This window comes from Melanotaenia boesemani, chromosome 18 (genome assembly GCF_017639745.1).
Source record: "Melanotaenia boesemani isolate fMelBoe1 chromosome 18, fMelBoe1.pri, whole genome shotgun sequence".
NCBI classification, from domain to species: domain Eukaryota; kingdom Metazoa; phylum Chordata; class Actinopteri; order Atheriniformes; family Melanotaeniidae; genus Melanotaenia; species Melanotaenia boesemani.
In genome coordinates this window covers 25,831,968-25,857,854 of record NC_055699.1, presented here as the reverse complement: position 1 = coordinate 25,857,854, position 25,887 = coordinate 25,831,968, and the positions used below count along the sequence as shown (strand labels likewise).

Here is a 25,887-nt window from a genome sequence, read left to right as displayed (position 1 = left end):
AGGCTGTTTTAGTCTCGCTGACATTTACCTACCAATGTTTCATGTCATGGCTTTAAACCCCCCAAAACACCTCCTTTTGTTTAGATGTTTCATTACATGCTTGCTGTACTGCACACGCACCCAAAGGAATTAATTTCCCCTCCCAGCATGTTTGTGTTGCATCTTTAATTACCACAGCCAGAGTGTTTTGACATTATGTCAGTAGCAACAGCAGCAGCTCTCAGAAGCTTTCAATGAATGTGTACTTGGAGGGGAGAGGAAAGGTTAAACAGAAATGGAGTAAAATGGGGGATAACGGTGACTTCTTTCCATTTTTGTTCAGGCTGATACATTTTTTTCCTTGAGAGGAATGGGCTTTAACCTAACCAAACCAACCTAATAATGAGGTTGTCTGAAATGCATTTGATGAAAAGGTTTGTTTTTATGTTGTGGCTTTAGAGAGAGGAAAACTGAAACAGACACTCTTTATATAAGCACGGGCACTTTGTAGGGCAATATTTGAGACTTTTGTGATTATAAATTCAAAGAAGGAAAAAAAAACTGCTGCCCTCTAGAGGTTTGGAGGTTAATTCATTCAGATTTGTATTATTAGAGATGCTGCTCTTTGTGGAATATTCATTGAGACAATGAGTCATTGCATAACCTTTGTACTTTTTCTGTGTCAACTGGAGCCTTTACATACTGTAATTTGACATTTTCAAGCCTGCATGACCGTTCCAGATCATGCAGGTTAGGATTTCAAAAAGTGGAAATAATTCTAATATTCAAATTATAAGCATGTTACAGTCTGCAAAGGAAAATGTGGTTATGCAATAATTTTGTAGCTTTCGAAATGAAGTAATTTTACAATGTAGATGAACATCTCTACTCTGTCAGGTCCACCTTACTAGTACCAGGTTGGAACCTTTTTCCTCCAGAACTGCCTGAATTCCTGGTGTGACAGATAGAACCAGGTGGTGGAAATATTCAAATACTCAAACCAACAACCATGACACGTTCAAAGTCTTTTAAATCCCCTTTCTTCCTCATTCTGATGCTCAGTTTGAACTTCAGCAAGTCATCTTCACCACGTCTAGGTGACTACATGCTGCCATGTGATTGGCTGGTTGGATATTTGCGTTAAGAAGCAGTGGAACAGATCAATAAATCACTTTATTTATATAGCACATTTCACAACAAAACGTTTCCAAAGTGCTGCACACAAAATCAATATACCACAATAAGTTAGAAAATAGAGCTGATAAAGTGGGTTTATAGACTAAAGAGGGATAAAAACTAGGAAAATATGAATGAGAAATCATTAAAATCTGCCGTGAAAGCAGCTGAACTACATATGGGCTGGATGTCGTCTGTCATTTAGCTTTAGTTGTACATAAAACACGCTTCTTATTTTCTTTATGTAACAACAAGGTGGTACATATCAGTCTATTCCAGTACCAATATTTAATCTTCCAGCCTGCAGCACTGTTTGTCCCTGTAACGTTTACATTCATGTCACCCTGCTGCAGGTAGAGCAGATCATGCTATTTTTCCCTGTAGGAAAAAAATCAAATGTAATGTGTCATTGAGCAACAATGTACTAGTCAGAATATTAACATGTACACATGTTAATGGAGGTCCATGTTCATTCTCCTCCAGCCTGCAGGCGACCTTACAGACACATGGGGAAAAATACCAGTAATCTGTTTATTTACGCCCATAGAGCTGATGAATTTGGAAACAGTGGTGCAGGTTTTCACTGTTCTTGTTCTTCTGTCTTAGCTGCAGCACACACTCACACACTCATTTGTAAAACATCAGTCATGACCCAAACACGTTTTAAACAACACTCCAAATGCTTCACCACTCTATGTGAAATTTCATGCACAATATGGTGTAAATTAGTCACATATGCCTGCAAAGCGTAATAAGATTGTCTCTACATGCCCTGACAGCGTTCTGTGACCCCACACGAACGGCATATTTTATGTCCAATAAGACTGGAGAATAAATGGGCTTGTGTAGCCCCCATTGTAACGCTGACGACCACATAAGAGCAATTAAACACTACATTAAAATCCCCTCTTTATGATCATATCACACTTGTCGCTGATCCATTAGGAGCTGGATCTGCCAAGCAACGGGAATCTTAATTGCACAATTAATTCCAGCCTCTGATTGATGTGACAGTCGAATTTATGTCTCATGCGAATGCTTTGGACAGGATAGACAAATGTGTGACAATATTGGTGACAATTACAGCAGAGTAATGGGCTGTTTCATAAGTGGCCTGGTTTTATATCCTCCCCGCTAGTTTTCACAGTAGGACTGGATCTGAGGCATTCAGATGGTGTCTGAAAATATTTTCAGTTTAAATGATTTAGAAATAGAGAATAAATAATTGGAGGGGTAGAAGAAGACCAAACAACCTCCCCAGTGTCGTTTCTTTCACTGTAGGTCCACAATGTTTCCGTAGATTCCTCCAGCGGCTTTTTGTTGCTCGGCACTCTGAGGCTGCCATTCATGATTTGCCTGTATTAAAGTTGAAAGGCAAGAAGTGACTTATGAAGCTGTATTGATTTCTTGCTGCAGAGATCCATTTACCGAGCCGGTAGAGGGAGAAATGAATTGATATTAGGCAAACAAAACACAGTCCCCCGTCTTTGGAAGCAAGTAAATTATACACAGATCTGTTGAGTCAGAGCCAAGTTCATTCCTCCTTCATTTATTTATCCCTCAGTAGATAATTTATCTTTGTCATTCGAAACAGAGGAGGATGTTTTACATGCAAGGATAAATTCCACCTGTAAGGCTAGTGCACTGCTATGTTGAAAAAAGAAGAAGAAAATATATGTATATGGGTAACTGAGCGTTAGAGTAGAGCCCTGCACTGGGTCGGGAATCCTGCGGGACCCAACACAGTTCTCGTGGGAGGTTTTTGGGCCGTACTGGGCGGGAGTGGGAAGCTGGTCCTGAATTTGTTGTCATTTAGTGTCTGCAGGCGCATTTTAAAAGAAAGGCAGTAGCTTGAAACCAGAGTTTCTTAGCGGTATACTCTTTCTGCACAGTGAAACAGGTAATTCTGTGTTCTACCGCATTAATGTACACCAAGTGTTTTTTTTTAACATGTCTCAGGGTTTTCAGTTGTTTCAGTTGTTCAATTTTAATGTGATATTGGCACATCGGTTTAATAGATTTGCAGATATTTAGACATCTTTTTGTCAAACAGATGTTTGTGGCCTATATATGGGTCTTCTGGAGCGGGTGGGAGTGACTGAGATGGGCAGCTGTAGTGGGCAGTAATGGTCAGAATTTTAGTGGGAGTGGGATTGAAGAAAATAGTCCCGCGCAGGGCTCTACATTAGAGGTCCAGCTCTACAACCCCAATTCCCAAAAAAGTTGGAATGCTGTGTAAAATATAACTAATAACGGATTGCAATAATTTCCAAATCTCATCAACTCATATTTTATTCTCAGTAGAAGATAAACAACAAATCAGATGATGAAACTGATACATTTTACCGTGTGATGGAAAATATGAGCTGATAGTGAATCTGATGGCAGCAACATGTCTGGAAAAAGTTGGAACAGGGTTCCATTGGCTTGTCGAAACCTGCAAGGTCTTCCTTGAAAGAGACGTTGTCTGGATGGGAGCAGATGTTGCTCTAAAACCTCCATGTACTTTTCAGCATTGATGGAGCTTCACAGATGTAGAAGCTGCCCACGTCATAGACACTAATGCAGCCCCATCCCATCAGAGATGCAGCTTTTCACCTGTCCACTGATAACAAGCTGGATGCTCCCTCTCCTCTTTAGTCTGCAGGACACGCCGTCCATGCTTTCCACAAACTAGTTCACATTTTCATCCAGGTTTCCACTTTGCCTCAGACCATTTTAAATGTGCTTTGGTCCACAGAAGACGGCGCTGTTTCTGGATCCTGTTCACATCTGGCTTCTTCTTTACATGATGGAGCTTTAACCTGCATTTGTGGATTTCAGGGTGAACTGTGTTCACAGACAGTGGTTTCTGGAAGTCTTTCGGAATCCATGCCGTGGTTTCCAGTAGAGAATCATGTCTGCTTTTAATGCAGAAGACCTCAGCATCCTTGTCCAATGCACACAGAGATTCCTCCTGATTCTATGAATCTTCTGATATTATACACTATAGGGTGTATTATACACTATATTATACACTTTGGGTGGAGTTTCAGGATCAAATGGAAATGCCTGATTTCCCTTTAAATTTCCTGGTTTCCATCCTTTATTGCTTTGGACTCATGATGATAAAACATTTTGACTTATTTGACTGAAGCGGTGATGACAGGGCTATCTGCTGCTCTGTACCTGCTGCCATGCCAAAAGAAACATCTTTGGAGTTAATATAATTAGATGTCTCTAAGACTAATGCTTTTCTTGTGCCCTTGCAGGGATGATGTAATGTGTTGCAACTTTTACTGATAAAGTGCAAAAGACAATATCCTCCTTCTTTTAAGCAGTTTTTTTATATAGCAGCAGGCAGCTGAGCAGGATATATTACCCCAGTAGAAACTGGCAAACAGCTCGAGGAGATGAGTCATTTCTTAATATTCACACTTCTTCCATAATGAATCCCAGTTGTGATTCAGCTTTAAAACTGATCCAGCTGCCTTAATATAAGGAGTGCAATCAGCAAATTTCTCACTAATTTGGTTAGTTAACTAGTTCTTTGTAAATTATTTCTGGAAATTCGAAGTTGAAGATTTAGGTAAAACTACAAGAATTACTTGAGGAAAGTTACGTTAGAGATGGGTAATTGACACCATCTCTGAGAGTTTTCAGAAGAGTTTGGCTGAAAAGGACAAATTTTCTCTCTATTACATCCCTAAAAACACATCTCTGAAATGACAGATGATTAGTGAGTAAAACCTTCACGAGCACCAAAAATCTGGAAAATGCATTCTTTCTGGATCCATATGTTTCTCCCATTTTACTTATTTAAGTGAATACTTCCATCTCATTTTCTTCCTCTCCTCTAATCTCTTGATTTTGTTCTCTGTTATCAGCCACACGCTCTGTTGTAAAAAGCTTGCAAAGACTGCTCTACATCAGCTTGGAACGTTGTGTGATCGGAGAGCAGAGTTCAGTTTGTAATTAAAGCTAAAGCTGCCAGGCGTGGTGGAAGACAATGCCAGCCTGGTTAACGATTTCTGAGCGTGTCTCGTCCGTGCCACCTGTTTTCGTTTAGCACTTTTCAGCAGCTGTTGCTGTAATTATGCTTCCTGTCAGTGCAGCGAGGAGTACGGGACAGTGCAGCGCTGCATTGTGCTGCTCCCATAAACAAGGTAGTTAAAGGCCACTTATGGTGACACACTTACTCTCCCGAAGGGGATTCAGCATCTGTTTCCAGAACCCATAATGGCCTCGTGTGTTTATGTAGTTGGACATTGCAAAAGGCTTTTTTCTTTCTTTTTATTCACCATTAGTTGTAAATGAGAAGCATCTGCTTTGTGATGCTCTTTGGTTCCACTGAAATGCCTTCACAAACATTCCCGTTTGTCACGCACACTTCCGGGTCACCTTATCATTTTTGATGCTCTTTCATTCAATTTTATCTTTTCTTAAATGATCTCCTGAAGCACCAGGTGAACTCCGTCTGCCAGGACAAACTGTGGCATTCATGGACCGACGTCACTGATAGCCAAGAGCCATGATGCCTTTTCCTGATGTCGACAGATCTCAAAAATAGGATTTATGTTAATGAGCTCCCACATTAGAAAATCCTTAAAGGGAACTTGTCCCCATCTGTCAGGCCGAGTCAAACTGCTGGATTACCAGCGAGGAAGATAGGATGTTAGTTCACAAACACTTAAACCAGGAGTGTTTTTTTTTTTTTTTTTGTTCTGGGGACACTTTCAGCGCAATTTGATATCAAATGGGATGAACCAGTAAAGTAACAGCATAACAACCTATAAATAATGAAAACTTTTCCCCCTTTTGTTTTAGTGCAAAGACGTACAAGTTCATCATCAAGATGTTTACATTTCATGTACCAAACTTTTAGAAAATATTATGAACAACATGAAACATAAAAAGTAAGTTTCAGTTACAATATTTGGCCTCAGTTTTTTAAACGTATTTTACTTATTTATATATTAAATATAACAGTGATATTTTAAGATATAAGAATTATAATAATAGATTTTCACTCATCTAATTTTATTATATATATATTCATTTATAAAACATTGATATGAATACTTATGGATGTAGTAAATAATTATAATTATCTTTGTAAATGATTTTTATTAATTCATTTTTACTTTGGATATGTTTAATTTATGTTTTTGCTTTATTTATTGACATATTTACCTTTCTTATTCTATTCTATTAGTAGTCTATTAAACATTTAGATGTGCTTCACAACTTTCAGGCCAGTGTGGATCTATAAACCAGCAAAAATGTCATTTCAGGTATCTGGAAGAGAAAAATCCAGTATTTAACATGATTATCTGAGTAATTTTTACAGTTATTTTAAATGTACACATGTGTACATTTCCACATGTGTGTAGTAATCCTGACCACCTGAACTGACTCACCTCATCATACAAACCGAAGTCACATCCGACGTCAGAAAGATAGAAACGATGGAACAAGTTCTCCTCCTGACTTGGAAATGTTTTACATTTAAACAGAAATATTTAAACTCTAACAAATTCATCCTGGAGACCAGATCTGACCCTCTGTCTGGCCAGTTTTGGCTCCCGGGCCGTAGATTTGACACCCCTAACTTAAAGGTGACCCCTGCCAGCTGCTTGCCCCATGCCCTCATTCTACCAGAATCTGTTTTTAGGGCTTAGATGTATTTAATATTCATCCCCTTTGTCAGAAAATGTTGAATTTTGTGTTCCACACTTATCACCCCTGCACCTCTTTTGTAATTACACCCATGGCTGATTTCTTTTAGCTCTTCTAAATTCATTTCCAATGACCTTTATGTCACCAAACTGGGCCGCGTGGGGAACAAAGATTTGAGCAGTGTTAATTGTTTTAGGCATTGATGTGCAGAGAACTCAGTTCTGTGTGAACAGAGCTATTTGTGATTCATTTGCTCTTTCTTTTTGTCCCTAATGCTTTTCTTTATTTCTGCAGTTCTTAAAAAACCCCACCTGTACACATTCACCACAGATTTTTCTTTGCACATGGTTAGCTAAGTGAGGTATCCAGAATGTGGAAAGGCTGAGCAGGAAGCGGGACCTCACTCCACCAGTTAGCAGAAGGTTTCCTCTCTGTTCCCACCTCCAGTCTCCTGCCAGTGCCTAAGTGGAAAAGCAACCACTTGTGCCCTTTCATGCCAGGTTAGGCTAGATGCTAGCCCATGGCACTGCTAATTATTAAAGAACTTAATTAAATAATGGACTGTGACTACATAACATAAGACGAGTTAACTTAGTCTTGGAAATATGAATCCAGTGAAATACTTTAAACTGTAAAAGTGCATGTCTAGCACAAATAGAGGAAGAGTTTATGTGTTTAAGGACTAGCTTCCATGTGTCATCCATAAAAGGTGAGTTAAGATCCTGCTCCCATGCTGTTGTGATAGCTACGAGGGGAGAGCTGTGTATCTTGGAGATGAGGCCGTAGAGGTGAGACACATTACCTCTGGGGATCTAAACTTTTGGCTGGGGGTTCAATGGGAAAATTTGGATTCAGGTTCTGCACATAATGCCATATCTGGAGAAACCTAAAGAAGTGTGAACTAGGGAGACCAAAGGTTTGGCTTAGATTGAAAAAAGAAGCAAATTTTTGATCCACAAATAGATCAGCCAGACACTCAAGAATTTTGTTGTGTCAGACATTAAAGGCCTTATCCATAAATGAAGGGGTGAAAAAATGGTTGGAGGCAATGGGGGACTTAAGTGACATACCCTGCAGTCCAAAGTGTTCGCGAAACTAAGCCCAGATGCCCAAAGAGTTCTTAATCACCATGTTGCCACCAGGGCATATTGGAGATAGTGGGAGTGCAGCACACACAAGAGCAGGTAAAGAAAATGAACTGACTGCGCTGACCTCAATTGCCACCCAAACAAGGGGGGACGGGTCGAGGTGGAATTGGACCCAGTGTAAAAGACAACGAATATTCGCAGCCCAATAGTAGTGCTGGAAATTAGGGAGGGCCATACCACCATCTTGCTTCGGCCTTTGCAGGAACACTCTACGCAACCTAGGAGGCTTGCCATTCCAAATATAAGAGCCAAGCAGAGAATCTAGTGCTTTATAAAATGATTTAGGGATAAGAATAGGGAGGCATTGAAAAAGGTATAGAAATTTGGGAAATCTTGTCATTTTGATCAATTTAATCCTGCCAATAAGAGAAAGAGTTATGTTTGTAAAGGTGCCCATGGTTCCTCGTAATGCAAATTCCAAGGTAAGTAATGTGCATCGTCACTACTTTAGGCGGAGAGGTCCTGTCACATAAATTGTGTGCCTTCCTGCTGATTGGGAATAATTCACTTTTACCCAGATTATTCCTGTAACCTGAGATGCAGCCAAAGGTTTTAAAAAGCGAGAGGACTTCAGAGAGAGAATTTTTAGGACCTGAGATGAAAAGAAGCAGCTCATGTGCATATAATGAAATTTTATGCTCCACACCGCTCTCAATATTGCCCTGATCTTCCCGTTAATACGGATGGCTATGGCCAGTGGTTCTATGGCAATGGTGAAGAGAAGAGGGCTCAGCAGGCACCCCTGCCGGGTCCCTCTGTGTGATTCCAACGGCTGGGAGTAAAGGCCACTGGTCAACACGGAAGCTGAGGGGGAGAGATATAGCAGATTATTTTAGATTAGATTTAGATTATAGATTATTTTCTTTTAAATGGTTTGAAATATTTGTGTGAGATCAGTACAGACAATTTTTATTTTAAACATTTTTTTAAATTGTAAAAAGAAGAAGAAGAAAAAAAAACAACCCATAACTCAATATTTAAATTAATTTAGAGCCAGTACTTGCAGGTCCAATAAATATTCCTTACATTCCTAAACCAGCAACAGCTGTACTTTTCTAATAAACAGACCCAGTAAAAATTATGTTTACAGTGGTCTGATCCCAGTCTGGTCCCAGTTCAGCATCATCATGGTAAAAAAGCAGTTTATGGGAAAAATTTTTACTGAGCACTTCCAGTGGAGCCAACTGATGGAGTTAACTTTATTTTAGTACAATGATAGCAAGAAGCTAGTGTTTTCGCCGCTGTAGCTCTTAGCATGTTGCTAACATAGCTGCTTACATAGATGCTAACATTAGCTGTGTTGACTAACCTCTGCAGGTTAAGGAGGATGTTGTCTCATAGTTGCAGTTTGCTGATCTTTTATTTGTCCCTTTTATGAAGTTTTTATACCCAAAAGTTAGGATGAAAGGTGGAGCAGCAACAGGTGTGTTGCATGGGGCTGACGTTGGCTTCATTGTCTCTGAGTAACATTACATCAGCGTTTAGAGGCGATGAACCACATCCATCAGACAGCAGATCAGGAAGAAAACATTAAGAATGAAAGATTTCTATTGAATCTCAAACCATTAGTTCAGTCAAGTCTGAAGTCATTTTATAACATGTGACTCAGGTTGCCATCTTTTGCATCTTTTTGTGTCTTGGTGGCCATATAGTTCTATATGATATTTGCTGGTTTCACTTTGAATCATGCTATGGGTCTTACAGGATAGGGAATAAAATGTGGGCGTATGAGATTTACAAATCACTAGTGAAATCTGTTAATGACACTGCATGTACAGATTGCTGAAACACAGCAGCAACCATGTGTGGAACCTCAGAAGTTTCCCCTTTGTTTTGCAGGTCTTTAAGTTCTTCTGTAACAGCTTGTCTCACTGAAAATGGAAGTCTCCTCAGCTTTTGCTGTACTGGTGTAGTATTTGGTTTCATTTTGATTTTGTGCACGAAGCCCTTTGCACATCCAACTTCTTGTACTTGTGCTAGTGGAGCAGTTAGAGGTGTAGTTGGTGCCCCTGTTGCAGTTTGTGTTGTGAGAGTTGCAGGCTGAGTGTCTTGGGCAGTACTGGAGCTTTTTGTAGAGATGACTCTGTTACCCTCAACCCTCAACTTTTGCAAAATGTCCGACGTTTCCTCAGGAATTGCATTTTGTTTTAGGAGCAGGGCATGTTGGTTTATTAGCAAGGTGATTAGTAGATCTGCAGCGGTAGCAGCAACGGCTTTCACCAGCAGTTGGACTGACAGACGCCATTTTCTTCTTTACTCGTGGTTGCGAGTGTATGGCTCTCACTGTTGTAGCAGAAGCAGTAGCGGTAGCATTAGCTTTGTCAGAAAGAACGTCGACATTACGCAGTCCGGCTTCAATTTGAAAGGAAAGTGTAGTAACTTAAGCCAGGGTTAAGTCTGATTCCAGCAACAATCTGTCTCGTATACGTGTATTGGCAACATGCTCTATTAATTGATCACGAAACACCTGATTTTCCATGTCCCCAAACTCACACGTGGCAGCAAGCTCACGTAGTGCAGTAATAAAGTCATTGACTGACTCACCCGGTCTCTGTGTCCTCTGTCGGAATTTGTGACGTTCTGCAATCACATTCACTTTAGGAACGAAGTGTTTCTTTAATCCTTCCACAGCAGAGGCGTAACATGTGCCTGTATCTGGCAAGGTATAGAACAGTCTTTGTCCCTCAGTACCGATGCATGGAGAAGAATGGCTCGTTTCCTAGCATCAGGCCAGCTATCCCCGGTAGCATCTATAACTAGCATGTAGTTCTCGAACATTTTCAGCCAAGTGGTGAAAGTAATAGCAGGTTCACCTGGGCAAGGCAAGAAAGGTGCAGGTAAAGGTACGGAAACAGCCAACCTTGTCGCCAATTTGTGGTGTTTAGCTGTAGGTGTTCCAGAGTTAAGAGACCATGACTGTGCTTCACTTCCAGCTTTATTCTCTTTCTTCTTCCCTTCTCACACAATCGTCTATAGCGTCCTCTCTCGGCACCCAACTGCATCTTAGAACACAACACATGTCCACACAGAGACAAATTGAGGGTATATGTTTAGGTTTTTTGTCATCTGGGTGTTTTATTCACATGGAACTGGAGTTGTGGAAGCCTGAAAACATTTTGCACCATTTCATGTATGAGATGTGTCTGAGATACGCCACAAAGCAGATAATTTGTCCCTATTTAGAGAAAAAAACGTAAGGCTACATGTTGGTAATTAGCTTAACTTTGGTTTCATCAAAGGAAAGAAGTCATCCAGAATGCATCATTTATGGTGAGAAGCAGCAAATTAAAGCATAAAGCCCAGCATGGCTTCAACACGGGGCGGGTGGGGGTCCTCAGCTTTTCGCTAGTTGTAGGTCCTCAGGAAAAATAGCTTGGGAATCACTGGTTTAGAGGACAGATGTGGCTTCATAATTTTTTATATGTTCTTGAGCATACCTGAGGAAAAAAATTAATTTAAGAAAATAACAAAAAAGAAAGAAAATTTAACTTCTCCTGTTTTTACTTCATCATGTAACCTTTTCACAGTTTTTCCATCACTTCCTCGGCTGTCTGTATGTTTATGCTCTCTGTCCCAGGTGCAAACATGGCCCTAAGCTCTGAACAATGAGCTTTCTCTTTTCTCTTCCTCAAAGGTAGTCAAATCCATCTCTCTATGAGTTCAATTGGTGCAACAAGGCCTGTCAAGCAGCCTGACAAACTCCTTCTTGGCTAGCGGCGCTGATGAAAACGTTACACTGCTGTCTCATTCTCTGCCTTGGTCTTCTGTTCCCAGAGCACATCTCTGACTAGGTGGTTATTCTGTCATCATTTAGGAAGCCAGTGTGCACACACACACACACACACACACACACAAAAACTCTGACTTTGTTTATCCAAAGTAATTTTTCCAAGTGACGTGTTGCTATTTTTAGCTGCTGGACTAAAAGCCTGATGACATAACTCTTAGCCCCTATACATTAATACTAATTTGATAAAACGTCTTGATCAAAGATAAAGATTTACTCTTCCATTGACGCACAAGCTCTTTCAGCCACAAATGTTCCTTTCAGAGTGGAAATTGTACATGTGTGATGCACATCAGTGGATCGACATTCCAACCAACTCATGAGTTTATGTAGTTCACCGTAAAGGCTGTCAGAGCCTTCAGAAATGATCCCATTGAAAAGTCAAGATAAGGATATGGATTTGGACCCTGCTGATGCATTATGTCCACCACTGCCCTGGATAACAAATTCTCTTCCCGTTGTTACTTTTTCTGCCCCCTATCCGCCTCATTCAGCAGTCTGACAAGAGCTGGTGATCTCTGTGATAGGACCAGGGGTGCTGAAATGCAGCATGATTAAATGGATTCCAGTGGTCTGAATTGACTAAAGGGTCTAGTCGCAGACAAAGCCCGGTTGGAGAGTTGTACGAACAGATGCACAGCAATTTTGACGGCAAGGAAGAAAGGGAAGGGAGGGAAAGAAAAGAGGGCCTTGTGGAGAATAGGGGCTCAGTCAGTGGTGCTGAAAGGAGCCTCCACCTGAACGCACCACTGCATCCTAATAACCCCTTCATCTGCAAAAAAACACACACTGCATGCTTTATCTTGCTTCGGTTTCACTCTTTATCCGAGCAGCTGTGAAGGGCACTCTCCTGGCCAACACCTCTCTGACCGTACGCATGCACATGTCTCTCTAGAAGTGGAGTGATCGGTTTCTGGGGCCGCTTGCTCCCATTGCCTGTGTTGTTTGTCTGAATCTGACTCTCAGTAATAACAACATTTGTATGGTACAATTTGAGCCATCACAGCATCACCATGCTGCGCTCAAGCTTGCTGTTGATGTACCATTTTTGCAGCAGGTATAAATTCCAACATATCCGGAGGCTCTGAGCACAGGTGACTAAGGAAAAGGAGTTACGTCACTGAGATGTTGAAGGAGAAGCAACGAACTGTCAAAGCAGCCTAAACTTCAACTTCAGTCAAAGCAGTTTCTAAACTTACCCCAACAACACTTTTAAAATTTATTTAACTGTGTCGGAACAATAATGGGATTGTTTAAAATGTGACGAGTGGTAGTTGAATGGACCTTTTTCCTGTGACCCTTGCTAGTCGACCTTGTGCAGCATCAGTTCTGTAACAAAACACTGTTCTTTTCCACAAGAGGCCCATTTGATTGAATAGATCAGGAGAGTCAAGTCCTGAACATGAGGCAACTTTTCTTTCTAAGTTGTGCTCAGAGAGGGGCGGTGTGCTGCTGCTGAGCATCAAATGGCTGTCTGGGATTTTCTGAGTTCTCCGGTAACCTTCTGTTCCCACAATCATGCTGATAAAAAGGAATCAGAAGCATTCAGTTTGACGGTTTGACCAATTGAAAACGGCAGGCCTGAGCTTCCATATTGATTTTCTTCTGCTTCCCTCGTCTGTTTTTTTACCTTGTCTGAGTTACCTGGTGTGCCTACTTTCCATTTTCCTGTCATTCACATGAATTACTGTTCTTTTATTCAATGTTATTTATTTATTTTTGTCATTGTTGTTCTTTAATGCAACAGTGGGCTTCATCTTCAATTTACCAACTTTGGCAAGTAAGTTAAATTATCCTAGCCAGAGCTGTGTACTGGCTTGTGTTTATTTATATTGTTTTCAGCAGATTTAAAGCTAAAAAGCTTTAAATTAACAGTAGAAAAAGTCAGAAAATTTGTGTTTGGTGGATTATTTCTTTTTTTTTATGATAAATCTGTTCATTAAGATATAACTATCTGACTAAAAGTATGTGAATCTCTCAGTTCTTCATCTCAGCAAGGATGTGAAACAGTATTTGTATCATGTGACTTCAGTTAAATGATAAAGACCAAACGTGTTTAGCTGTGTTAACAAAAACACAGCTGAAGCCACCGTAGCGTGCCTGCAGCTCAGTCATGGATCTCTCTATGCAGCCATTGCACGTTTGTGCTTTTCAGGTTTGGCTTGGATGGAAAAACTAGAAGTAGCTTCTTTCAGTTCTCGTATCCAGAGGGTGCATCATCAGTGTCTGGGCTTTTAGGAGGGCAACATTTTTTACAGCATAATTATATGCATTCAGGTTGTTTTTAGTATTGAAGCCAGTTGTGAACCATGCTGCCACAGAGAAAATCTGCAAAAGTTCTGTAGCTCGTCTTTAAATGAAGACATCGTTAAATAACCAACATGTTTTGTTTCCTCAGACTTCAATCATCAAGTCCAATAACCAACAGCTGGATGGCTGAAACCTACATTTTCACCTCTGCTGCTCAGTCCTGATAAATGTGGCTCCATGTAAAAGCAAAGAAATAATCCACCTAACCCTCATTTAATGAATTTTTCAGCTATGTTTATATCTTTTTTTTATGGCTATTATTCAGCTAAACTTCTCCTCTGAGATCAAATTATCCAAGTGATGCATCTCTGTTTTTCCAATGGTCACATCAGAAAGAAGAAGATGAACTGCTGTTGACCCACGATGGTACAAGACAGATGTTCATGACCTATGAGATCCCCCTGAATGACTCGGGCTCCGCAGGTTTGGGGGTCAGCGTCAAGGGGAACCGGTCCAAGGAGAACCACGCTGACTTGGGCATCTTTGTAAAATCCATTATCAATGGAGGTGCTGCTAGCAAGGCAAGTACAGCTTCCTGACTCTGATGATCAAATTTCTGCTGTTATTGTGTATAATATAGTTTTTTTTATTATAGTATATGTACTGTATGTTGTTGTATTGACCTGCCATGGGACTACTAACTCTGGCACATTTACATTTTAAATTTAAATTAAAATGTGGATTAATGTGCATTCTCCCTTTTAAATAAACTGAATTAAATAAATAAATAAATCAAGTTCCTGCAGGTAGAACCAACACAAAGCTGCTGCCACACAGGATACACAGAAGATTTTCAGATTTGTTGTGCAATGTTTTCCAGCTTCATCACCACAATATTGTAAAATCCCTCCTCGGGGCAGAAATGTTCAGTTAGATTCTATTATTCTCTTTAAAAAAATGATAGCAGTGCTCATGAATGCCAGTGGCTGTTTCCTGTAAAGCCATAAATCGCCGAGACATTTAAATCTGATCTCAGAAAGCTGTATATAATATATAAGTTTATAATCGGGCTCTGTTTCTCATTGGAATTCATATGATTTCTAAAAATATCCTCGTAAACATCTGGAAAATCCAACTGTCATTTGTTTGTAGGACGGACGTCTGCGGGTCAACGACCAGCTCATTGCTGTTAATGGAGAGTCACTGCTCAGGAAGACCAACCAGGAAGCCATGGAAACACTCCGCAAGTCCATGTCCGTGGAGGGGAACATACGAGGGATGATTCAGCTCGTCGTGGCTCGGCGGATGGCCAGAGATGGCGAGGTAAAGCAACTGTTAGGAAAGAGACATGATAACTACCGTCACCGTCTGGCCTTGTTTTCCTCAATTTGGCACCACTAGTATTAAAGGGAATAATCTAGGCTTGATTTACATCATCACAGAAGTACCTAAATACAGTAGCTACAACACTTATCATTTAGACACTTAAAACCCCAATTCTAACAGGTTAGGTCTCCAAATTACATCAACTCACATTTTATTCCCAGTAGAAGCTAAACAACATATCAGATGATGAAACTGAGACATTTTACCACTGATGGAAAATATGAGCTGATAGTGAATCTTATGGCATGTCTGGAAAAAGTTTGATCAGGAGCAACAAAAGGCTGGAAAAGTAATTGGTACAAATCAAAAACCCCTGGACAAGTATTTGACAACTAATTAGGTCAAAAATTGTGGAAGAATTTCAGAAAAAGGCTCCAGAAGATATAGTTGTGAAGACTTTAAAGATCCCACCATCTACAGGGTGTAATATCATTAAAAGACTCAGAGAATCAGAAGGAATCTCTGTGTGCTGGGGCAGCATCCACATCTGTGAAGCTCCATCAATGCAGAAAAGTGTATGGAGGTTTTAGAGCAACATCTGCTCCTATCCAGAGAACATCTGCCTTCAGTCCAGATCTTTTGCCAGTAGAAAATATTTGGATCATCAACTCCTTTTCATTATTTCAGGGAACCATTGTAAGACAACCGTTGAAAATAACCCTTTGGCTAAATCTGCCATATTTAGAAGAGTTTTTGGTTTTTTTTATGCCCTGTCTCTGCCAAATAAACAAGTAGTGAAAAATGCAGCCAAGGTCCAGGACTGTAGAGCAGCTAGAGTCCTGCATCAGACCAGAATGGGACAACATTCCTCTCCTAAAACTCCAGCAACTGGTCTCCTCACTTCCCAGATGTTTCCAAAAGAAGAGGGGATGCTACACGATGCTGAACATCATGCTAGAACTACTTTTTCCAGATGTGTTGCTGCCATCAAATTCACTATCAGCTTATATTTAAAATATGAGATTTAGAAATCATTGAAATCTGTTTTTATTATTGTTTTAGTATCCCAACTTTTTAGAATCAGGGTTGTATAACAAATTTTACAAATGATTCAATGGAGAAAATATGAGCATAAGGATATCTAGTTTTCCTCTTTACTGACTGGTAAATGGTTGATCTCCATCCTCACCCACCTCACTGTTCGGCCTAATATCTCTAAGCTTTTGTATCTTCAGATATCTGGGGAAAGACATTTCCGAAGCTATTATCAGCATGCAAATCTTCTAACCATCCCATTTCCTGTTTGACATTTGCAATACCTTTTTTTTAGCCCACAGTGGACCTCGATATGATCTCTAAGAATCACTTCAGTGGGTTATGATTGACAGCCCTGCGGTATAAAACTGTAAGATGGACGGATAAAGGAACATGTTGCATAGCTCGGCTGATATTTGTCATGTGGCAGCCATAAGGAATATTGAAAATGTTTGGATTTCATCTCTGTAAATGTTCATTGTAATACTGAACTTATCAGAGAGCAGTAAAAAAAAGAGTTTTGTATAATATTGTAAAACAGAGATCTGAATTCAGAAGGATTGGAGTGAATCTGAAATGTGATTGGCAGCGTGACTGAATGCATTCACAGTCTCGTGCGCGTTCATCCCTGCAGCCGGCTGCAGATCAGCTTTGATTAGTGTTGCACTGATTCTAATTGGAGCCTGTGTCCTGTGGCTGTGTGTCAGTTGTAAGTACCATGCTGAGCCCCTCCCTGTGAACCCTCATCCTCCGAGCATCTTCATGCATTTGTTTTTCTCTTTATCTTAATACAGTTTTTTTTTAATGTCTGCTACTTTGAGCTCATGATCCTCCACTGACTTGAATTCATTTGAATGATGCTGCTGCATCACCACAGCGATTCGGCTGTGTTTTTTAACATATTACTCTTTTGCATCATTTGCTCTCTCCCTCCTTTTCCCGCTTCTTTACACCTCCAGACTTAGAGAGAGGGCATATGTCCCTCCCGGGAAAGCTCAGCCCCAAAGGTTCACTGAGTTCTATCATTGGATCCCAGTCAGTCTCCTGTCAGCTTTAATCCCCACCAGCAAGCAGACAGGTAGAAAAACTGGTGCAGAGCAGACATTTAGGCTTGTATTTTCTAAAAGAAATACTCATTATGTCGGAGGGAAATGAAGAAAAGTATTCTAACATTAAGCTCTGTTACGTATTTAATCTTTTTAGACTAGAAGGAAGGTTGTAAATAGCTTGATTATTCCAACACTGGCTGCTCTTAAACAACAGGTTGGCATGAAAAGATTCAAATTATGTGTGAAATTAAAGACCAAGATGTAATAATGCAAAAGTCCCACTGCAGGATATCGCATTACTTAGAGCGTACTGCTTTGAACAGGTGGTCTGAAGTCATTACAGGGTTTCTGCTCTTTGGAAATAAAGATATGATTGTAAATCTTTAGATTTTAAGGTCTGAAATAACAAGTTAAATGTGGACGAAGGTGCCTGGCTGCTACACCCACCCCCAGCTCTGCTCTGTTGGTCAGACAGGTATATGGGGAGCCTGCACCAGTTTGCCACTGTCACCCAGCAGAATGGGAGAGAGCACTGGAAGCCACCATTGAAATGAATCAGATCCATCACTGTCTGCAGAAAAAAGAGCCTAGCAACACGGCCCAGTACACCAGCGGTGGAGGGAGGGGTTAGAGCAGCCTATCCAGGCCACTGCACACCATGAAGACTGCATTGATTTTATTATCACTTTGCTTTGTCTTGTATGCTAAAATAAGAGCTTATTTGGTGGACCAGAGCAGTGTGATAGTTTGGGGTTAAATGAGGTTGGAGAAGAGAACTTTAACCACAAAATCACTCACAATTTAGGCGATGAAAAGGACATTTAACACTTAAGTGGGTTAACATTTAAATTCTCTAAAGGTATGGCAGGGCTGTGTGACTCTGTGGTACACAAACACATTGATGCATGATCTCAATCACACAGATAGATCCACTTGGTGTCTCAGACTAATGTTTAACAACACTGCTGTGTTTCTGTAGCTATAAAATTAGTGGTTAAGAAATCTAAAATGCATACTTTGACTTTCTGCCGATGGAGAACCATACAAGCTGTTTGAATGTTGTGTTTGCCTTGTTTTAGTGTGAAATCAAGTGACTTTCTAACATCATACATCATGTCTCTAAGGTCTCTACATATATCAGTGTATGAGGGAAACACCATTAGGTGCGTATGCCTCAGTTCAGCAGTTCAGTCAAGCAAAAAGCAACGCAAAGTGTTCAGATATATAGTGAAATGTGGAAATCCATTCAATACCTGCACAAATAACCATAAAGTTGCACCTCGTTCTCTCTAAATCAGAACAAGGGAAACCTTTCTATTCTCCACAGATTCCCTCCATGTGAAAAAGTACAGTTCTGCCCCAGATAGTCAGAAGACATGATTGGTCACTGCCAATTTTTTCAAAGTTTTGTAATTGCATCTCTGCTTTGGCTGCTGTAAAATTCCTCCCTCTATGTTAAGAGTTCTATTAATATATTAATATATCGTCACATGTGTTTAAGCAATTACATTTATGGAAAAGTAATTATTCTAATTCATTTTTCGCAACATTTCCAGGCTCTTCTCCATCTTCCGTGTGTGTGAGCAGAGTCTTGTGACTGAATCAAATGCAGATCTGATATAGTAATTTGGTTGTTAAGCATTGTTGTCATATTTGTTTTGAACTATCGTCCCTCTTTTCTTCACATTACTTGAAGAATTTACTGACCCTAATCTAATCATTTATCCATCAACTCTGATGTCTCACTGTTTCATAACAACTAAAGTTTATAAAGTAATTCTATTTAGAGACGAAATCATGGAGAAAAAGTTTGGCATCTCGACTATTGATCACCACATATCATGTCAGAAGCTTATCCATCTATTTTCTACACTCATTTGATCCAATTTAAAATTCCAGCAATCATTTGAGAGGCGGCTAAACCCAGGATGGGTTGCCAGTCCATTACAGGGCCAACGCAAAGACAAAGTCTGGCTAAAATTGACAAATTAATCAATATCAGGAGACATTATCACAGTCATGTCTGCGGTTTAACCTCTTTATCATGAGGCCTATTTGCCTCCTGTCTGAAATGACATCCCCAAAATAAATAAATGAAGTATATCTTCACAAAGACAAGGGCTGTATGTATAATCCTGGTCTTTACAGAAAGCTGAGACATTAGAGACTACTAAAGAAGTCTCAGAATCCAGATATGTGTTACTGTGTTAGAGTAAATTCACCTGAAACACAGGAGAAAATGTAAATCTTTATTTCTTTCTTAAATAAAGCCAAATTACTTAAGTGGAAACCAGAGGATAGCAGCTTGGTTCATCTAGGAATGAGTAAAGTAGCCCTAAGAATGAATGAAGTATTCCTAGGAATGAATTCAGTTATCCTAGAAATGAGTAAAGCTAATCTTATGAATGAGTAAAATAATCCTAGGAATGAGTAGAGTAGTCCTAGAGATGAGTAATGTAACCTTATAAATGGGTAAAGTAGTCATAGGAATTAGAAAAGTAGTCCAAGGAACTAGAAAAGTAATCCTAGGAGTGAGTAAAGTAATCCTAGGAGTGAGTAAAGTAATCCTAAGAATGAGTGAATTTAATCTTAGGAATGCATAAAGTAGTCCTAGGAATGAGAAAAGTAATTGTAGGGAATGAGTGAAGTTAATCTTAGTAATGGGTAGTCCTAGAAATAAATAAATAAGTAAAGCAATCCTAGGAATGAGTAAAATAATACTAGAAGTGAGTAAAGTAATCATAGGAATTAGTAAAGTAGTCCTAGGAATGAGTAAAGTAGTACTAGGGAATGAATAAAGTAATCCAAGGAATGATTAAGTAGTCCTAGAAATTAGTGAATTATCCTTGGATTGTGTAAAGTAGTCAAAGGAATGAGTAAAGTAGTCCTAAGATTGAGTGAATTTAATCCCTGGAATGCGTAAAGTAGTCCTAAGAATGGGAAAAGTAATCCTAGGGAATGAGTAAAGCTAATCTTAGGAATGAATAAAGTAATATCTGATGAGGAATTGTGCTATAGTAGAAGGTAAAAAGTGAACCCGAGCAGGTTTCCAGGCGTTTCATAGAGGTGTTATACTGGTACATATCTCAGGAAGCCATTGGTTGATGATAATGATCTAACAGTGGTCAGAGTCAGGAGAATCCAGGGATCGCCCCCACATTCACCTTAGAACCACCATGAGGATCCAGAAAAAAGTGAAGCCCAAGATAATCTATGATAGGAAGAGTGAATCCTTCACTATAAACCTCCTTCATCTCCATGGAAACCAGCAGGATCTTCATGGTTCATTTCAAAGGCAGAGTTAAAGGAGAACATTAGCAGAGTTTTCAGAGCTGGAATCAAACTTTTTACCACAAAACAGCAACAGTAAGACATGATTTCTGGTTCTGGCTGCTAGCTCCAGAGTTTCTGTCCCACAGTGATGAGACAGACATCTTTGTAACCAGCAGAGTCTCTGCATTCATACGACTCCTTGTTTGTGTGGAGTAATTAGCAGAATCACTAAAATGGACAGAGCTGTTCTCATGGTTTCTACATTCCCATATAATTGATTGGGGTTTGAACTGTGTTTGGTTTGGATGCCAATGCTTGTCTTTTAGCTGAGTTTCTCTTGTCATGTTGCTATGCTACCTGTTAGCATTGCTGCTTCCTGGTGTCTGCTAACATCTTCTGTACTGCAGCTCATGTTGCCCCGTTTTTGTTTATGAATGTTTTCTGTCTATTGTAACAGCAGACGTAGCTCATGTTATCACTAAAATATTCATCACTTAAGTATCTGAAGGCCGACTGTAGACATGCATGTTTGTGGCTTGGTTTCATACCTACATTTTTTTGTTGGAGATCTCTGGCCGACAGTCTGACTAGTAAAGAAGTAAAGACACTTTTACTTTCTTTTTTTGTGCTTGTCTCAGCAGAGCTTTCTTTCAAAACTGCCCAAAGACATAAATGTAAAGCTTTTATGTAAAACATTCCTCGTCTTTTGACCACTTTAAAGACTTTCCAGTCCAGTGACCCCAATTATGTAAATACCATTTGGGACACGAAAACACTGCTGGCCTGGTGCATTTAGTCACCTGAGAAACATCTTTATGTTCCACTTTCTCTCCTTTTCTTCTGCAGCCCACACATCGGTTACATTTTTATAAATGTCTGCTGGTGGTCTACTGCGATGCCAACATTTAGCACAGTGATGAGGGTTTGATGTACACTACATGACAGCTAATAAACATCAGTGCTTCTAGTTGAAGGAATGTGACGGGCTTGTTACTGCATGATGTATAACAATAAAAAGACAACATGAGTGAAGTGGGGGAAGGAGTTAATACATATTATGATATAATACAACAGATTTTTTTTCATCCTCTGACTCATTAGCCTTAGTTCCTTTTCTGTGGAGAACATACAAAAGAACATTTGTTTCATGCACACTGTGTACATTCCAACATTTGTTTATTCCATAAAAGTAGGGACGCTGTGTAAAAAGTAAATAAAAAGAGAATCTCATCAGGTCATATTTTATTCCCAGTAGAACATAAACAACATATTAGATGTTGAAACTGAGACATTTTATCATTTCATGAAAATATGTGCTTAATGAATCTGTTGGAAAAAGTAATTGGTACAAATCAGAAGCAAATGGAGGAGCATTTCATCTAATTAGTTTAATTGCCAGCAAACCAAGAACATGACTGGGTACAAAAGGAGCATTTCAGAGAGGCCGAGTCTCTCAGATGAAAAAATGGACAGATGTTCATCAATCTGAGACAAACTGCATCTAAAAATTGTGAAACTATTTCAGTAAAATGTTTCTAAACGTAAAATTGTGAAGATCCCACCATCTACAGCAGGGCTACTCAATTTGGTCCTACGAGGGCCGCAATCCAGCAGGTTTTCCATGTATCCCTGCACCAACACAACTGAGTCAAATTAATGAGTCATTGTGTAGAACCTGATTGGCTGTTAGAGCCATCTAATTTGACTCAGGTGTGTTGGTGCAGGGATACATGGAAAACCTGCTGGATTGTGGCCGAATAGGACCGAATTGGGTAGCCCTGATCTACAGTATAGAATATCATCAGTGGATTTAGAGAATTAGGAGGAATCGCTGTGTGCATATGACAAGACTAAATGCTGGTGATCTTCCGCATTAAAAGCTGACATGATTCCCACTGGAAACCACTACATGGACTCAATAAGACTCAGAACACAGTTCACCCAAAAATCCACAAATGCAGGTTAAAGCTCCATCATGCAAAGAAGAAGCCAGATGTGAACAGGATCCAGAAACAGCGCCGTCTTCTCTGGACCAAAGCTCATTTAAAATGGTCTGAGGCAAAGTGGAAACTTGGATGAAGATGTGAACTAGTTTCTGGAAAGCATGGATGGCGTGTCCTGCAGACTAAAGAGGAGAGGGAGCATCCAGCTTGTTATCAGTGGACAGGTGAAAAGCTGCATCTCTGATGGGATGGGGCTGCATTGGTGTCTATGGCGTGGGCAGCTTCCACATCTGTGAAGCTCCATCAATGCTGAAAAGTACATGGAGGTTTTAAAAAAAACATCTGCTCCCATCCAGACAACGTCTCTTTCAAGGAAGACCTTGCAGATTTCAGCAAGACAATACTGAACCACATCCTGCATCAGTTTCAACATATGCTGTTTATGTTCTACTGGAAATAAAATAGGGGTAAGTAAGATTTGGCAATCATTGCATTGTGTTTTCATTTACATTTTTTCACAGCGTCTTTTGACACAGTGTTTTTTTTTTAGAATTGTGGTTGTATGCATGCATGTAAGATTTGTCTTTCTGCCCCTGCTGTTCCTGGAAAGGGTTGCAAGTTTGTGAAATTTGAAACCTCTTCATCAGTCTGCTTCTTGATTTTTGAAAGTTCTGCATTTTAGTATTGATTATTTTCTCACACTCTCTTCCAGCTGCAAATCATATTACGTCACAACAAATAAATGGCTTTGCCTGTATTGCTCCTTATTACAATCATTCAAGATAACAAGAAGAATATTTTCCCGGAGAAAATTATTTTAGGGCAGAGAGATGCTTTGGGAGAATGATGAAGAGGAAGAGTTTTTTAGATTATGAGTATCACCTTTCTGTCCATTCAGAATCTGACAGTGAATTTGAAGAAGAGGATGAGATCAAAACAATCCCATCAGCCAGCAGCCTCAGGCCCAACAAGTGGAGGAATGTGGATGTAAACAAAGTAGGGAGATTGAATGGCTGCCTTGGCCGAGGGACGAGCTTGTCTGCATGACTGCCAATGTGGTATCAGGGCCAATAACATTTCTGCCCTTTCAAGCAGTAAATACAGTTAAACCAACATAATATGCAGAGTTGGGACCAATTGGATCCAATATTGGTACCACGTTCCGATGTTGACTACTGAATTTCTAGGTCCTTTCATGGTCCTGTGTTTACTAATTATAAGTATTATAAGTATTATGCAGGTTTAAGCCTACCAACACATGTTGATGCAGAATCAGTTCATGAAAAATATTCTTTAGAACTCATTTGTATGTAATTTTATTCACTATTTAGTTTTTTAGGGTTTCTAATTTAGATGCATTGTTACTGAACACATACACTGACTTCCTTAGCTAATTTAGCATTTCACTAATTTGGATATATTTTAGTCAGGAAACATAAAAAAGCATGCCGGTAACTTGAAATGTTTGGGCGGCCAAAGTTTCCAGTTTCCAGGGTTTCGGGATTCCAGATTTCCAGAGTAAAAAGTTGTTCAGCTAAGAAGGGAAGAGAAAATAGTGCAGCAATTGAAATGACTTGGTATTGGAAAATATTGGTATTGGCTGATTTCCAGATATCAAAATCAAATTATAACCCCAATTAAGTGGATCAGTCCATCTCTAAAAATATGAAAGATTTCTTGTAATATAAAAGAAGCTGAAACACTGTTTTATTATTAATATCAGGAAGTAGGAGATAAAGGAGAAAAATAAATTAAATCAGAGTTACATTTTTTCTTTGCATTTTTTTTGCATTGTAAAGACTCTCACTAACTTAGTTAGCTCTGTGAGGAGACCTTGTTCTTTATATGAAAAAGCACAGAAGTAGACTCTTTGGCATGCCAAGAATCCTGTTTGTAATCCATCCCAATAACATCGCTGCGAGTCACTAAGAGGAGCTTTATGCAAAGAGACAAGGGGGAAGGAAGTGGCTGGCCTTAACAAAAGATGCTCTCTTGGATGAGAGAAGGGCTGATCGATAGAGCCTTGAGAGAGCTATCAGTCAGAGTCCTGGCCCAGTAAATTATGGTTTTATTAGTATTGAGCTGACCACTGCTGGGAGAGACCTTAAAACATTTAGATGCTGCCCACAACATGAGACAGGGGGAAAAGAGGGGGAAATTTTAGCAATCCCCCCTCCACTCAGCTTAATATGGGAAGATTGAAAGTCCATTTGTTATATGTTCAGGAGCCATTCAGAGTGCTGCACTCTGGGAAATGCAGTTCACAGTGATGCAGTGAGTAAACTGAGGGGAGGTAGATTGCAGAGCAGAAGAAATGCAATTCGGCGCTGCTGGCCCTCATTCCCAGCCGGCTCTCTGAGGACTAACTCATTTAGAAGTGGCGGAGGAAACTCAATAGAACCAATTGAGAGAATAATATATTGAATCTAGAAGTTGAGTGGACTGCTTGAGCTTGGTGGAGGACTGTGGAGGTGAAGTGCTTGCTTTGCTGTCTGAAAAGCTCACAAGTATAGAATAACATCCACATACATGTAAACCTTTCATTTCACCGATGGTACATGGTGTTCACTTTAACCCCTAAAATTCAGCTATCGCCGGCGCCCCTGAGAGCTGTTCCTTATGTCATCACCATCTTAGGAGCGGTGGTGTGTAGCTCTGTGGGGTAAACTGTGATGGATATTTTACCCTTTAGATGATCTACAGAAGTTTTCCAGGAATTTCTATCACGTTCAGGAGGTTTACAATCCAGCCACTAAATGTAGTTTTATTCAGAGACTCTATCTGGTAAATCCACAATGATCCATGATAACATTATTTATCACATTTCCATCATAAACAGATCACTATCACTACTATGTTGCTAAGAGACCTCTATTTAGACCTGGACATGATGATGAAGCCACTTCCTGTCAAACTTTCCACCAATCAGAGAGCTTAGATTGACGGTAATGTCCAATCAGGAGCAGCCAAAGATCAACCAGTGAGCAGAAAGTTCTATGTGTGTCTGAAAAGAAGAAAAATAATGCTCCTCTATGGCTGGAATGAAGCCAAGAAGACGTTTCTGGTGCACGGTGGCGCCAAAAAGCAGCTGAGCTGGAGTTGGTTTAGTGAGGATAGCAGGTAAATAGTAGCAGGAATAACTGGAAATGAGGAAAAAAGTGGAAACATGGAAATAGTTTCTGTTGTGTGTTTGTTTCAGTGCCAATATTTTTTCTCCTGAAAGCCAAAACTTGAGAGAATGATGTGCAGATGAGAAAAGGCTT

General features: G+C 39.9%; 1 protein-coding gene across 2 annotated transcripts in view; it reads left to right on the top strand.

The window, feature by feature from the left end:
- LOC121629118 (partitioning defective 3 homolog) overlaps positions 1–25,887 on the top strand; it is a 432,758-nt gene that overhangs the window by 229,256 nt on the left and 177,615 nt on the right. Inside the window, exons 13-15 of one of the 2 annotated variants that reach the window (XM_041968670.1) lie at positions 13,496–13,528; positions 14,391–14,579; positions 15,151–15,321. In XM_041968670.1, the coding sequence (XP_041824604.1) occupies positions 13,496–13,528; positions 14,391–14,579; positions 15,151–15,321 (393 nt within the window). The remainder of the gene's footprint in view (positions 1–13,495; positions 13,529–14,390; positions 14,580–15,150; positions 15,322–25,887) is intronic. The other variant, XM_041968671.1, reaches the window with a different exon arrangement.